The sequence below is a fragment of the Coregonus lavaretus genome (assembly GCF_964263955.1).
Source record: "Coregonus lavaretus genome assembly, chromosome: 9".
NCBI lineage: Eukaryota > Metazoa > Chordata > Actinopteri > Salmoniformes > Salmonidae > Coregonus > Coregonus lavaretus.
In genome coordinates, this window is record NC_139996.1 from 8,657,223 (window position 1) to 8,674,765 (window position 17,543).

At 41.3% G+C, this 17,543-nt stretch overlaps 1 protein-coding gene across 1 annotated transcript in view; it reads right to left on the reverse strand.

Moving 5' to 3' along the window:
- Positions 1-14,524, reverse strand: part of LOC311135206 (anoctamin-1-like) — a gene marked incomplete at its 5' end in the record, with an annotated part of 77,373 nt that extends 62,849 nt beyond the window's left edge. The window contains 2 exons of the mRNA XM_084169136.1: positions 2,298-2,482; positions 14,441-14,524. Of these exons, the coding sequence (XP_084025262.1) occupies positions 2,298-2,405 (108 nt within the window). The remainder of the gene's footprint in view (positions 1-2,297; positions 2,483-14,440) is intronic.
- Positions 14,525-17,543: the final 3,019 nt, after the last annotated feature.

Here is a 17,543-nt window from a genome sequence, read left to right on the forward strand (position 1 = left end):
AGTTAATAGCCACAACAACATCAAAAAATCTGGACTGAATGTTAAAATGTTGTGACATTGCATAACTCAGAAAAATAGCATCCAGGGACGATTTATTTTTAGCTACTAAAAACGTGAAACAAATACACAGCTAACTAATAAACATAACAAGAGCAGCCTTGTAAACCAGCGAGTGGTCCCAGAGGAAAACATGTCTCAGTCTGCTCCACGCAGGAAGCTGAGGCAAAGTTCACTTCTCACAGGTCTAGGGAACATAAGGATGTGGTCAGATCACCCCAATGTTTAGTGTTACTGTATACTGCTATCCCAGGACACTCCCCATTACTCCAAGCTGAGTGCTGTATACAGCTAGGAAAGTCCTTACAGCTAGACTAGGACATTACTGTATACTGCTAGACTAGGACATTACTGTATACTGCTAGACTATTACATTACTGTATACTGCTAGACTAGGACATTACTGTATACAGCTAGACTAGGACATTACTGTATACTGCTAGACTAGGACATTACTGTATACAGCTAGACTATTACATTACTGTATACTGCTAGACTAGGACATTACTGTATACTGCTAACCTAGGACATTACTGTATACTGCTAGACTAGGACATTACTGTATACTGCTAGCCTAGGACATTACTGTATACTGCTAGACTAGGACATTACTGTATACAGCTAGACTAGGACATTACTGTATACTGCTAGACTAGGACATTACTGTATACAGCTAGACTAGGACATTACTGTATACTGCTAGCCTAGGACATTACTGTATACTGCTAGCCTAGGACATTACTGTATACAGCTAGACTATTACATTACTGTATACAGCTAGACTAGGACATTACTGTATACTGCTAGACTAGGACATTACTGTATACAGTAATGGGGCGGCAGGTAGCTTAGTGGGTAAGAGCGTTGTGCCAGTAACCAAAAGGTCGCTGGTTCTAATCCCCGAGCTGACTAGGTGAAAATCTGTCGATGTGCCCTTAAGCAAGGCACTTAACCCTAATTGCTCATGTAAGTCGCTCTGGAAAAGAGCGTCTGCTAAATGACTAAAATGTAAATGTATTACATTACTGTATACAGCTAGCCTAAGACATTACTGTATACAGCTAGCATAGGACATAATATGATTACAATATTTTAGCTGGTAACGTAACTGATTACAGTTTTTTATAATCTGATGACATGTAACTGATTACATGTAATCGGTTACTCCCCAACCCTGCCAATACATTTTCTCAATGATGACCATAAAAAGTCTACCAAACTACCTGTAGGCCAAACAACTAATTAACTTCAGCCAGCATTTCCTAAATGGCTTGTTACGGAACTGTTCCATGTCTACATCAACCCAAAATATCCAACACCTAGCAGACATCGTTTCACGTTATATCAGTCAGTTAAGAGTGGTACGTATGCAGACAGAGTAGAGAAATATGTAGATCATAGCTAAGACAGCTGAGACAGAATGTATTTCCTAGATCAGCACTCCTACTCTGAGATGCTTGATACATACGGCCCCAGAACAAAAGCAAACAAACAATGAGGTATCCTCACTGTGATCTAAATTTGAGATTGGGCACACTAATCAATTATAATATATAATATATGCCATTTATTTTTATATATTTTTACCCTTTATTTTATTTTTCAAATTCGGGATTACGATCTTGTCTCATCACCGCAACATGCTCGGGAGAGGCGTAGGTCGAGTCATGCATCCCCCGAAACATGACCCGCCAAACCGCGCTTCTTATACCCGCTCGCTTAACCCGGAAGCCAGCTGCACCAATGTGTTGGAGGAAACACCGTTCAACTGACGACCGAAGTCAGCCTGCAGGCACCCGGCCTGCCACAAGGAGTCGCTAGAGTGCGATGAGCCAAGTAAATCCCCACCGGCCAAACCCTCCCCTAACCCGGACGACGCTGGGCCAATTGTGCGCTGCCCTATGGGACTCCCGGTCACGGCCGGATCAAACCCCAGGCTGTAGTGACGCTGCAACACTGCCATGACCGCTGCGCCACTCGGGAGGCCAAGCGTGCATACATTTTTTACTTATGGGTTGTCCTGGGAATCAAACCCACTATGCTGATGTTGCCACTGCCAGCGCCATGCTCTACCAACTCAACTACAGAGGACCACCGAGGGTATTTTCCACTGTCAACACTGGCTTTACTGTACTGCTACTTTCTTTCCAGGAATCACATGTTTTGCATGCTGCTACAGTATGCTATGTGCTATGGACTTTGATTTGCCAGTTGCTGAAAACTAAAGGTGACCGACTTACTATGGAATCCGGCTGGACATAGCCTATGTCCTCGATGCCCTTGATATTGATGATATCCACCTCTTTCTCTTTGCCAGGGACGGGTGTGGACCTCTCATTCCTCTCCATGGCTTCTCCAGACTGCTGACCAGGCTCTCGGAGAGGGTCTTCCGATGGGTTTAGGTCCTGGGTCAGGTGGGCTCTACCTGGGAAGACAAACAGCAAGGTGCACCTCTCAAGTCTCAACACATCCATTCTGGGTTGGTTGAAAAGTACCATAGATGATGAAAAAGCTATTCCGTAGGCTATAAAATAGGCCTATATGAGTTCAAATGTATAGGTACATATAATATATGTAAATGTTTCCAGTGCATATCTTTTATACATTGTATATTGTATATCTTAAACCTGTTGTGACTGTGGTAAATTTAAACCAGTGGTATTCAAACTATTTCAGCGGGGACCCCATTTTTCCGCCAGAACCTAATTATTTTCTTCAGAAATTCTGCCGACCCCACCCCACACAACCTTAAAATGGGTAAATTTAGATTTTAACATCAACAAATAACCTTACATTTTTTCATCTCTCTTAACAAAATTATGAGAATCAATAAATACATTTACTCAACTTTTCAAATTATCTTTCTCAAAAACGTTTGTATATTGCCCCATAAAATAATCTGTACTTGTTCCCCAATAAAAATTATAAGAATTTGGGCAACCCCACTTCAATTTCCCCGCCACCGCACTTGGGGTCATGACCCTGACTTTGAATACCACTGTTCTAAGTGTCATGACTTGCCCTCATGGGCTGAGGATCAAAGATGCTGGCTAGGCAAAGGTTTGAACACCCCCTGTCCTGGGGGCCAATTTTATGACCGGTCGTAAATACCGTGCAGACTTTCTCTTCCTTGCCATGAAGTATTTGGAGACAGGACACCTTTGTTAACACAGAGATTCAACACAGAGATTCTTCCCGCCAAAACTCCAACATCCAAAAGTGAATAATGAAACAATATTTCTACCACAAAGAATGTGGGAAATGGTCGGTGGGGACTTAAAGAACAATCACGTCGAATTCGTTACTATGTTGTGATGTCATTAAAGACTGTGGAACAACATAACTGTATCTCTAGGGGTGTACACTTCCCAGTTATGAGGTTTGCATCTAATTGTTGCATTAAATGAATGATTAAGTATAATAATACTTAATAACAATGTGATTTTAGCATTCTAGATGAGATGATCGTTTTCCATATTGACTTGTTCTCAGTCAGTGGCCACGCCCAGATGAGCACAAACATGATGAAATGCCCCCTTTTCCTACTGAAGTATAAAACCCTCGTGACGAAATTTACCTCAGACCAAGCAGATTATGGTATAAGCCGGATGTTGCAAATGGTTGAATTTCTATTAGACCAGGAAGCGTGAAGCTGAAGCTACACGGCTTAAAATGGATGACACTCTACAGACCAGCAGACATGCAGCGCGAGCTGAATATGGCAAAATTGTTAAACTCTACAGACCAGCCGACATGCAGCGCAAGCTGAATATGGCAAAATGGTTAAACTCTACAGACCAGCCGACATGCAGCGCGAGCTGAATATGGCAAAATGGTTAAACTCTACAGACCAGCCGACATGCAGCGCGAGCTGAATATGGCAAAATGGTTAAACTCTACAGATCAGCCGACGTGCAGCGCGAGCTGAATATGGCAAAATGGTTAAACTCTACAGACCAGCCGACGTGCAGCGCGAGCTGAATATGGCAAAATGGTTAAACTCTACAGACCAGCCGACATGCAGCGCGAGATTAATATGGCAAAATGGTTAAACTCTACAGACCAGCCGACATGCAGCGCGAGCTGAATATGGCAAAATGGCGAAACTCTGAAACTCTCAATCTCTACATGAGGTGAAGAAGAAGACAACGCACTAGACCTTATCATCTCAGTCTGCAGCTGGCATGTATAGTCGTCTAGAGAACTTTCACTAAAGACAAGAGTTGGGAAGGACAATCCCTCTCAGACAACCGTTGGTACAAAAGTACTATTCTAACAGATCAACTCTACGAACTACAGGGTACGCTGAAGTATCCAGTCTAACCACCACTACGACCAGAAACTCTACCAATGACATTGGGATCTCTGGTGGGCAAACTCAACTATCGAGGGCAGCTACAAGTAAATACATGTTGCATTTCTAATACAAATGAGCAATGATTAGGGTTCTAAGCATTTGTATTTCTGTGAGTGTAGTTTACAAAGTAACAACAATAGTTTGAATCTCTGTCTCTCACTTCCATCCTGACCCTCCTTCTACCCAAGCATGCATGCTATTGTTCATCCAGTCCACTAGGGACCTGTTCTCATTGTATTACGTTAGTAATCAATAACCTATGTGTGTGTGTGTTTGTATTCTGTGTTATTATTTAGTTAGCTAGTAAATAAATAATTAAGCCAATTTGTGTATTGCTGATTCATCAATAAGGTTAGTGTTCTTACAGGTTCAAGGATTATGCGACGTTCAGAATGAGACTGATAAGAGATAATTATTTAATAAGTGACTGTTATCGATATATAATATATATCTTCTAAGAGTTTAATTCGGGAGATGGTAACTCGTTAAACAACTTCTTCCGTGGTGCCCCAAATTCCTAATTAGTTATTTGTTACATGATTAATTTAATCGAGTGACAATTAAACGTAGTTAGTTGATTCAATAAATAACAGTCACCATTTTAATAAAAGTCACGTCTCGACATAAGCCATTAGCCCACACTCAGCTTGCATAGGGGATCTAGGAGGACCATAGACTTAGATAGACATGGCATCATTGTCTCTGTTCCATTATAGCATCTGTGAGAGCACAGGTAGCACCATTGAGACCTTCTCCATTTTGAAGTAGTCAATTTTGTTATTCTATTACTTCTATGACTTGGTAATCAAACTGAAGTGTGCATACTGCCACCTGGAGTGTCTTGTTTGAACAGGTATAAAGCCAAGGTTGGCGAATTACTGCCACCTGCAGTTGTGGAATGTTTGCTCACAAGTATAATTCATTGACTGATCCCTTCTGGTGACCTGGATGGAATTAAGTGATCCTTCCCCATAGGAAGTCCCACCAAGTTTAAAGCGCTAAAATTGGCTTTTGGGCTCTAGAGTCCTCTAGCTATCTCTATGAGGAGGACTGCAGAAAGTTCTCCATCATGAGTTTCTGGTTTCAGGCCTTATGGATCAAAATAGCTTACGTGAGTAAATCAACATTGATGCCTGGTAATACATGTGGTTACATTTCCCTTCTATGGAACAGACTGCAAAGAACCATGTGAAAATAATGCATTTCCCCCAGACTGCAAAGTCCTATATGAAAATATTAAATAATGAATGTATTTATTTCTAATACAAAATCACACAAAATGTAGATCTTGATAATTTTGCTAAGGTTGACCTAAATTATTACTGTGTGAGGGAGTCGGAGAATACCTTTAGCCAACATATCACAGAAATAATCTGGTACATGAATGTGCATGAATATCAAATAATGATATACTGGCAAAATAATATAAATGAACAAATTCTGGAAAAACATTCATCACCTTTAAGAAAGGTCTTTCATCCCCCCTTACGCTTGTGTAATCCACATCTATGTAAGAACAGAATATCTAAAAGTGTAAAGTGTTTGTTTTCCATGGTCATCCAACTAAAGCTTCCAAAAGCAACATTTATATCTGTGAAATCATCCCTCTTGATCTCCCTGCTAGCTGCCCAGGCAGGCCAGGGACTGAAGGAGATAAGGAGATGACATCTGAGAGTTTGCAACTGAGAATTGTTTATTTTTTAGACATACTGCACTATGTGAATTGCTCCTTGGACTCTGTTGAACTTATCCCGGATGGTGCTTATCCTCCACTCAAAGGGAAAATGTGCGTGCATCTTCACTAACATAAGCTACTGTCCAGCTGGTCTCCATCTAGTCCCTGACTATCTCTGACTCGGTGCTCACTTCTGTGCAACTTGAATTCCCTGTTAGCTTTAAAACATCGGGATTCCATCCAGTTGTGTGTTTGGCAGTTTAAATAAGCAGACCCAAGGATTAGAAGGAGTCTCCGTGGGAATCATAAAAAAAGAAAAAAAAGGAACTTCCTCTTGTTCTAATATTAGAATGGTCTCTGTGGAATTTGGACACACTACACTTCAATTCATATCAAGTTGCCTGTTGGTCACTATATCTACACAGGATACTACAAAACGGTCTATAGGTCAATATATCTACACAGGATACTACAAAACTGTATATAGGTCAATATATCGACACAGGATACTACAAAACTGTCTATAGGTCAATATATCGACACAGGATACTACAAAACTGTATATAGGTCAATATATCGACACAGGATACTACAAAACTGTCTATAGGTCAATATATCTACACAGGATACTACAAAACTGTCTATAGGTCAATATATCGACACAGGATACTACAAAACTGTATATAGGTCAATATATTGACACAGGATACTACAAAACTGTCTATAGGTCAATATATCGACACAGGATCCAACAAAACTGTCTATAGGTCAATATATTGACACAGGATACTACAAAACTGTCTATAGGTCAATATATTGACACAGGATACTACAAAACTGTATATAGGTCAATATATTGACACAGGATACTACAAAACTGTCTATAGGTCAATATATCGACACAGGATACTACAAAACTGTCTATAGGTCAATATATTGACACAGGATACTACAAAACTGTCTATAGGTCAATATATCGACACAGGATCCAACAAAACTGTATATAGGTCAATATATCGACACAGGATCCAACAAAACTGTCTATAGGTCAATATATTGACACAGGATACTACAAAACTGTCTATAGGTCAATATATCTACACAGGATCCTACAAAACGGTCTATAGGTCAATATATCTACACAGGATACCACTAAACTGTTGCATAAAAGAGAAACCAAAGTAGTGTGAATTCACAATATATGTTCAATAACCTAATGAAAATAAAATACATGTAATATTGAATTTATAAATCAGTATAAAGGAGATATAATGATAAATATAATGGGTCCACAAACACACACACACATCTAATGTACTTGTCGTATACATTGTATGCAAGTAAACTTAATAAATGGCTAAATATTGCTAAATGTTGGTGTTGTTCTGATAATATAATTATGTTATAGGTTATCTAAAAAATATTCAACATGATTTTACATAAGCAATAGACTACGTTGACAAATATTCTTCGTAATAAAATTTGTAAATTCATTGTCATCATTAATTCTTACTATTTATTTTGTTGTTGTGCCCGGTCCCATTCTCATCCATTCCGTGCTTCCTGAACTCTAAGAACTATCTCTTCAACTCTAACTGAAACTACTCAACTCTAAAGTAAAGTTCTAAAACTCACACAGTCCTAAAAGGACACCAGTTTTCTGTTTTACCTGCTTTGTAAAAGTTTGACTCTAACTTACTCAGAGAGAAAAAAGGATGAAAATAAATAAAATAAGGTTTAAAAAAATGCTCAAAACCCAAAACATGCTTATTCAGCAGAAATCAGTATTACACTCAAAAGAGGTGCAGTGTTAGATCTCCAAGACCAGATCCGATGGGACTCCAATTAGAACTACCTTGCAAACTCAACGGACCACAACAATCTTTGTGGACAGAGTCAAGTCTTTCCTCCCACAACCCAAACTAGCTACCGGCCACATCGGGGAGGCGAGATAGGAACAATTACATTGGACTAGAGATGACATTTCAGCGGCCCTTAGGGTCATCAAATATGTGTGATGGTCAGATATAGTGTACTGTTAACCTCTATCCAGTACAGTCAGAATCTGATAGACCACCACACTGCACCTTGTCCTATCACTGCACCTTGTCCGATCACTGCACCTTGTCCTATCACTGCACCTTGTCCGATCACTGCACCTTGTCCGATCACTGCACCTTGTCCTATCACTGCACCTTGTCCGATCACTGCACCTTGTCCGATCACTGCACCTTGTCCGATCACTGCACCTTGTCCGATCACTGCACCTTGTCCGATCACTGCAACTTGTCCTATCACTGCACCTTGTCCGATACATTTTATACTAATAACGGCACTATACTGCATTTACACTATGTACAACACTGTACCTGTATATGCTGTATTTGTCATGGCAGCATCCCTTCCTCTTAATGTATAGATAAATTGTACAACATCACTAAATCACCTATAAAATCAAATCAAATCAAATGTTATTTGCCACATGCGCCGAATACAACCTTACAGTGAAATGCTTACTTACAAGCCCTTTACCAACAATGCAGTTTTAAGAAAAATAAATGTTAAGTAAAAAATAGATAAGTAAAAAATTTAAAAAGAAGAAAAATAGAAAGATAACAAATAATTAAAGAGCAGCAGTAAAATAACAGTAGCGAGGCTATATACAGGGGGTACCGATACAGAGTCAATGTGCGGGGGCACAGGTTAGTCGAGGTAATTGAGGTAATATGTACATGTGGGTAGAGGTAAAGTATTTATATAGTATATGCTGTATGTTGACTATGTTGACCTTGTGTCTGTATTCTGTCTGTGTGATGTCTGTGTGATTAACTATTGCTGGCAGCACCCATTCACTAAGTCACATTTCGGGTATGTGCAAATGTACTTGGTGAATAAAGTGATTCTAAACCTGGTTCCTCTAGGTGTCTTCCTTCTAGGAAGTTTTCTTCCTTCTAGGAAGCACAGTATTTGGGGTCTACGTTACTGTAAAAGCACTTTGTGACAACTGCTGATGGAAAAAGGGTTTTATAAATTTGATTGATTGACTCGATGGGACTGCATATAGGTCATAGGACAACCTTACAAGTGAAAGTGACCCCAGTGTGTTGACACTACAAGGACACTGTCTTTCATCCTACATCCCAAAACGCATCTACCACATGACGGCCCCCAAGGCAGGGAGTGGAAGGGTGGTGTAGCAGTGAATCCTTCTAGGGACCTTGTGCTAATGACATTGCAGATTTCAGGGGCCCTACAGGTAAACTAGTATGTGATGTGCGTAAACACATAGCAATTCCATAGCAGATTTCGACTTAAGGAATCTGAATGAACCAATCAAAATATATAAAATGCACGTTGACAGCACATGCCTATAGGGCCCAGACCTAATGACATTTACGTCATTTAGCAGACGCTCTTATCCAGAGCGACTTACATTATTTATTTATTTTCATACCCCCTGTGGGAATCGAACCCACAACCCTGGCGTTGCAAACGCCATGCTCTATCAACTGAGCTCCCTCCCTGCCGGCCCTGCCTCCCCTACCCTGGACGACGCTGGGCCAATTGCGCGCCGCCCCATGGGTCTCCCGGTCACGGCCGGCTACGACAGAGCCTGGATTCGAACCAGGATCTCTAGTGGCACAGCTAGCACTGCGCCACTCAGGAGACACTTCAGATTTTAGGGAGGCCCTTGAGCTTTAGAAAATGTCTAATGTGTGAGCACATACAGTATTAGCCAAACTGCACAGTAATTATTAAAGTAACTGTCCAGTGTTTCAAGATTTCTATTAAATATGATCTATAATTACTTACAATATGAGTGAAATAGTTTTCCTTCCCAACATTTTTAATTAAGTGTTAAAAAGCAGCTTTTATCTGTGTTGGAATGGTGTGGGGGCATGCCCCAACAACAGAATGGTGTGGGAATATAACGGTCATTAAAAAGATTCATGTGAGTTGACCGATAATTGGCCAGCTCATCCTCCTCATGAGTATGACATTATCCCCTATGAGGAAATAGCAAGCATTTTTGAAACGGTCTGTTTAAGATACAACTTTTAGGAGGGGTTTTTGAGGTGTTTTTTCTCCAATTTATGCTTTGGCCACAAATACAGGTATAGGATGAGTCAGCAACATTATTTAGGTATGAGTTAACAGAATATTAACTTTTAAAAATGAGATTTTCACTGGACAGAACATTAACACAGTGGTCACAAACCAAGGGTCGCAGCCCCATGTGGGGTCGTCTGATACGAAAATAATGTCCCGGAAGAATTACCTAAATCCGGAGAGAGAAAAAATATACATACAAAGATATATATATATATTATAATATCGTCGTTGTATCAAAATTATTGTAATGTGGTTAACCTTAAAATTCTACATGAAAATGATTCAAATCTAAAAGATACAATTCAACCAGAGAGCGCCCTTAGATCATGGTAAAAGGCTGCACCTGACCATTGCACTTGAATCATTCCCAAGGTGAATGGTTAGGCCCCGTTAAGCCTTGAAACCACACACTATTGCAGAGACTTTGATATTACCGGCCGCAATTGATATGATGAAAACAATGTGTGTGGAGGCAGAGGCACAGAAACTCACATCAATACCTTTGTCAGATAACACTGTTAAACGAATAATGTATGCTATTGCTAGCAATCAAAAGGAAACTCTGACTAAACGATTCAAAAACTCCCCAGCTTATGCTCTCCAAATGGACATTAGCTGTGAGTTCCGAGATGCCCATGCATTGAATTTTGTTCGCTATACATGTCGGGGGATGCTATTCACGAGGACATATTGTTCTGTCTCACGATTGCCGAGCATGCAACTGCACATGGGGATGTTCAGTGTGTTGCGTGGCTATATTGACCAAAAACAGATTCCATGGGATCAACTAGTGGGCTTTTGCACAGCTGGGGCTCCATCTATGGTGGGATGGCGGGCAGGCCTCTGCACTCTAGTTATGAATGTGTATCCCTCTGCCATATGGACGCATTGTATGATACACCGAGAGCAACTGGCGGCAAAAGAGCTGAGCCACAGAACTCAGAGATATACTGCAGCAGGTAACTTTGATTGTAAACTACATCAAACCACATCCACTGTGCGCACGCCTGTTCGCAAAACTATGTGGAGACATGGGATCAGAGCATGACAATGCTCTATTTCACACCAAGGTTTGGTGGTTATCGAGGGGGAGTGTTGGAAAGATTTTTCGCATTGAGAGAAGAATTGTTGTCATTCACAATGGATGTAAAAATAACAAACTTGGTTGACTTTCTGTGTAATGAAAATAAAATGTATCCTTGCCTATGTAACAGACATATTTGGGAAACTGAACGAACTGAACACAAGCATGCAGGAGAAATAGAAAAACATTCTACAGATGAGTGACCGAATCAGTGGATTCAGAGGAAATAATTCTTATTGGAGTCTTTCAAAAGCGAACCATGTCCGCTTCCCTTGGCTGTGCATGTTTCTAACAGAAGACAGCATCTGTAAATGTCCCACACGATCGATGACTGATCACCTTCAACGCTTGGAAGAGCACTTTGGGACCTACTTCCCAATCCGTTTGACTGTGACCCTGGTTCAATTGTCATGCCGGTAAGTGAAATCGAACAGCTGATCCAGATGTCATGTGACTGAATGCATTCACGGGTCACTACCGAGGAGTTTTGGTTCCTGACTCAAAGGGAATACCCTGCAGTCTCCCTCTGCGCATTAATGCCGCGTTCAAAACAACTGGGAACTTGAAACTGGGAACTCGGAAATCTCCGACTTCCAACATCAGTGCGTTCAAGACAACTGGGAACTCTGAAATAAATGAGCTCCGACTGGGACTTTTTTTTAACGGTCATCCAACTCGGAATTCCAACTCAGGAACTTGGGCCTCTTTCTTGAGCTTCCGACTTTGCGACCTGAAAATCACTGACGTCATGATTTGACCTCGTATTTTTCAGAGTCCACAGTTGTCTTGAAAGCACCATCAGTGCTCTCGTCAATATATGTATATATTCTTAATTCATTCTTAATTAATTCCTTACTTAGATTTGTGTGTATTGGGTATATGTTGTGAAATTGTTAGATATTACTTGTTAGATATTACTGCACTGTCGGAGCTAGAAGCGCAAGCATTTTGCTACACCTGCAATAACATCGGCTAAACACGTGTATGTGACCAATAAAATTTGATTTGCATTTGCATGCAGGTTGGATGTGACAGCAGAGATGAGGTGCCCACTGTCGACCACGCCCCCTGACTTTGAGAACATCTGACGCGACATGCGTCAAGCACACCCATCTCATTAGTGGTGGTGCGTTAAGACACATTATGTCAGACTAATTTGCAATTGACTGGCATGGCCCCACATTAAAAGTATGTGATGGTGAGTTGAGAAGACAATCATAAATACTGTTAAAATGTTTTTAAATTGACTGCCATAGCCCCAAATAAAAAATGTAAACATTGGCTGTTATTGCATAATTATTTTTCACATGGTTGGCATCGCAATAATGTTCAGATATCAAAATGGGGTCGTGGGCCAAAAAAGCTTGGGAACCCCTGCCTTAACAAGAAGAATTAGTGCAAAACCAAATCAAAATGCAAACCAAAATGCTATCAAACAACAGTTCACAAAAGGGGGTCTTCTTGTCATGAGATAAACCAAATACATTTATCAGTTACGCAAGTCTCACACTTACAGGGTGGATAGCCTCGGCCTACAATAATAACCTGATAGGCTGTGATGACCGAACACACAATGCATGCAGCATTGACAAGATGACCTTCTGACAGCCTTGCAAAGTGCACACTGACCTGACTGACAAGGACAGGTGAGGGTTCCACGACAGGGAAAACTCTTCTCTCACTCCTGGATTAGCACACCTGACACCCTAGAATCAGAATGGGTTCCCCTCCTCGAGCTCAGCTATCATTACTAAATCATATCCAGACAATAGGAAAAGTAAAGGGGACGTTGTGGTCACTCTGCTATCAGGCATTGCTTTGGCCGGAAACAATGCGCTCTGAGTCAGTCAGTGTAACTTAGAACTGACCTTTGTAGCTCCCTATTTTAAACTGTCAACGGGATGTTGACCAAATAATATACTCACATTTTGTACAGTTGCACTGTAACAGAAAACTGTAAATTATACAGTAATTTGGGGTATTATCAACAGTAAAATACTCTGAAACGTTTTACTGCAGAATACTGTCATTTATGGTGCATTGTGGGAAAACGTTAAGGGCAGGGAAAGAATCCTGTCTTTCTAATGGTACTGTGTAATTCCATCCCACAGAATACAGTACCTATCTTTAGAAAGCCGAAAACCTTTTGACCATTAGTGAGTGCATGGTATTGTTGTTTCTGGCTCATAAATGTTTTGAGGCGTGCCTTGTAAGAGGCTGTATTTGTTGCACCCGTGAGTGAGAATGCTGTACCAATTCCATTCCTATGTGGTTATAGTGCCCGTCAATTTAAAGTGTATAGGGACAAGTCTTAAACCTTAATGGTTGAGCATTTTGCCATGTCCTTTTGGTCTGTTTTGCCCAGTAGTCGCTGCAAGTTTGGAACCCTTTGTTAAGGCCTCTAGATGTGCAAGTGATATAAAACACCAAATATTCATTAATATACTGTAATGAGTAAACACTTTACCTAGCAGCCAACCTGCTTGCACCAATCCCTTGTAATTACAGTATAATTCAGTCCATTTAAAGGTATTGTACTGTGTCATTACAAAGTACTTGCTTTGATATCGTATTTATATTACAGTAGGTGTACATAATTGTACTTGCCACCGAGCTGCCTGTAAACTTAAGCTACTGTCTAATTCACAGTAACCCTTTAACAATTTGTGTAGCCTAGTTTCATGTCTGTACAGTACAACAAAACTTTGTTAACGCTCGATAAGACTCAAAACTATAACGTTATCAGCAGCACTCTCTGCCTCTCATCTTGCCGAGTCTGACCGTCCACATCGCTGCAGCAGGTAAACCTGCTCTCTTTACAGTTTAAGTTAAAGAAGCAAGAAACCAAAGTAATGAACTAGTTCACAGCATTTTATATCAGAATCCTAATTTAAAACGTATTAATTCACAAAACTATAGAAATAGATACACATCTCGTTGTATGTTTATTACATCGTTATTACGCATAGATATTAAAGGATGTTATTGTCCTGCGTGAGAAATTGAGATGGCATGTATCATTTTGAAATATGCATTTAAACATTCAAAATAATAGTTTGCTGTGACAAGGCTAGTCATTGCTTCAACATCCCCACCGAACCACAGATATGTCCACTGAACAACATAATATAGAGATGTATCAGCAACTTTTTACCTGCAATGGATGAAATAGTGTAAGGATGTCCTGTCCAACCTGCTGATACTGCTTACAGGTAATTTAAATCCACAAGGACTAAGCAGCCATCCTCTCGTTGTTCCGTGGACAGTCAGCGCACTGCGCTCTTGTCAACCAGTGTCATAAGCGCACGAGCCCTCCTTCCTCGAGTCGCGCGGAAAGTGTTCAGGCAGAGGTATGCATGAATATCTATGTCTGAGGCAGTCCCTGTGCCGTTGACGTCTCAGCCCTATTTCTAATTGTGTAGACCAAATATGATCAAGGTGCCAAACAAGCCCAACTCAATAATTCGATTTTGCCAATACATTTGCCAACCCATCTAGGTTTTGATCCATATGCAAGAGACATCCTACTTCACTTGATTGTGTTTGCGGGCATTATTATCTGTTCCACGAATAACGCAACTAACTATGATAGCCTAACCAATCCACTTAATAGCTAGGTACTCCACCATGTAACATTTTAAAAGGTGCACTGCAAGCAAATATGAGCAGTGCCTGTGGTATTTAGATATACAATATATCTTAATCTGTAGTAAATATGGTGCACCCTACAAGAGAACCCTGACATAACCCTCACCTTTGGCTTTGATACCTCAACCTTTGTTGTGATAGAATCAACTACTTGCAAAAACACTTTTTAGTCATGCATTATGATAACAATCAGATGGCAGCCCAATCACCAAATGCTATGGCTTGAAGGTTGTCCTGTTTGGAGAGAATCTCGCTTGTTTACTGCTGTGAGTTCACATCAAATGCTAAGCTAGAGCTTTTCTTTACCTGACCAGGTAAAACTCTACCTGAGTATTTTAGTTGTTGTTGAACTCGTATGACTTCAAGCTGAAAAATAAGGGAGATTTCCTAAAAAAAAAAGGTCATCCAAAGGTGAATGAATCACAAGACATTATAGGCTTAAGAGTTGGCCAACATTTTTACAATTAGATGCCAATTGAATAATAGGATTTGCCATCACATACGCAGTTCAAGCAGACAAACAACAAACTCAAGTCACAAGTGAAATAAAATAAAATCACATTTTATTTGTCACATGCTTCGTATACAACAGGTGTAGACTAACAGTGAAATGCTTCCTTACAGGTCCTTTTCAAACAATGCAGAGTTAAAGATAAAAAACTAATAAAAAATAGAAATAGTGACACAGGAATAAGTAGACAAATAACGAATAACAATAACAAGTACAAATAACATGGCTATATACAGGAAGTACCAGTGCTGAGTCGATGTTCAGGGATATGAGGTAATTGAGGTAGCTATGTACATGTAGGTAGGGGTAAAGTGACTAGGCAACAGGATAGATAATAGACTGAGCTGTAGCAGCAGTAGCAGCAGCGTATATGGTGAGTGTGAAAGTGTGTGTGTGTGAGTGTGTTTGTGGCGTCAGTATGCATGTGTGCGCATGCTATGTGTGTGTGTGTATGTGTGTGTTGGGATGTCAGTGTATGTGTGAGTGTGTGTGTGTGTGTGTGTGTGTGGGTAGAGTCCAGTGTGTGCATAAAGTCAGTGCAAGAAAGCTAGTTCAAAAAAGGGTGAATGTATTTAGTCCGGGTAGCCATTTCATTAGCTATTTAGCAGCCTTGTTTAGCAATCTTATGGCTTGGGGGTAGAAGCTGTTCAGGGTCCTGTTGGTTCCATACTTGGTGCACTGATACCCATAGCCGCAGGAAGTAGGGGTGCTGAGGGTGCTGCAGCACCTCCTGATAAATCACAATAAAAAAATTATACAATTTTCGACAGCAGTGATGTACTGTGCTGTATTTACCACCCTCTGTAGCGCCTTGTAGTCGGGTACCTTGCAGTTGCCGTACCAAGCAGTGATGCAGCCAGTCAAGGTGCTCTCAATGGTGCAGCTGTAGAACATTTTGAGGATCTGAGGGCCCATGCCAAATCCTTTCAGCCTCCTGAGGGGGATGAGGAGCTGTCATGCCCTCTTCACAACTGTGTGGGTGTGTGTTGACCATGTTAATTCCTTAGTGAATTGGACACCGAGGAACTTGAAGCTCTCAACCTGCTCCACTACAGCCCCATCGATGTGGATGGGGGATGCGCTCGCCCCTTCGTTTTCTGTAGTCTACGATCAGCTCCTTTGTCTTGCTGACGGTGAGGGAGAGGTTGTTGTCCTGGCACCACACTGCCAAGTCTCTGACCTCCTCCCTATAGGCGGCCTCATCGTCGTCAGCAAACTTGATGATGGTGTTGGAGTCGTGCACTGCCACGCAGTCGTGGGTGAACAGGGAGAACAGGAGGGGACTAAGCACACACCCCTCAGGGGCCCCTGTGTTGATGTTCAGCGTGGCGAATGTGTTGTTACCTACCTTCACCACCTGGGGGCGACCCATCAGGAAGTCCAGGATCCAGTTTCAGAGGAAGGTGTTCAGTCCCAGGGTACTGAGATTGGTGATGAGCTTGGAGAGGACTATGGTGTTGAATGCTGAGCTGTAGTCAATGAACAGCATTGTTCTTCTTTTTTATACACTGCTCAAAAAAATAAAGGGAACACTTAAACAACACAATGTAACTCCAAGTCAATCACACTTCTGTGAAATCAAACTGTCCACTTAGGAAGCAACACTGATTGACAATACATTTCACATGCTGTTGTGCAAATGGAATAGACAACAGGTGGAAATTATAGGCAATTAGCAAGACACCCCCAATAAAAAAGTGGTTCTGCAGGTGGTGACCACAGACCACTTCTCAGTTCCTATGCTTCCTGGCTTATGTTTTGGTCACTTTTGAATGCTGGCGGTGCTTTCACTCTAGTGGTAGCATGAGACGGAGTCTACAACCCACACAAGTGGCTCAGGTAGTGCAGCTCATCCAGGATGGCACATCAATGCGAGCTGTGGCAAGAAGGTTTGCTGTGTCTGTCAGCGTAGTGTCCAGAGCATGGAGGCGCTACCAGGAGACAGGCCAGTACATCAGGAGACGTGGAGGAGGCCGTAGGAGGGCAACAACCCAGCAGCAGGACCGCTACCTCCGCCTTTGTGCAAGGAGGAGCAGGAGGAGCACTGCTAGAGCCCTGCAAAATTACCTCCAGCAGGCCACAAATGTGCATGTGTCTG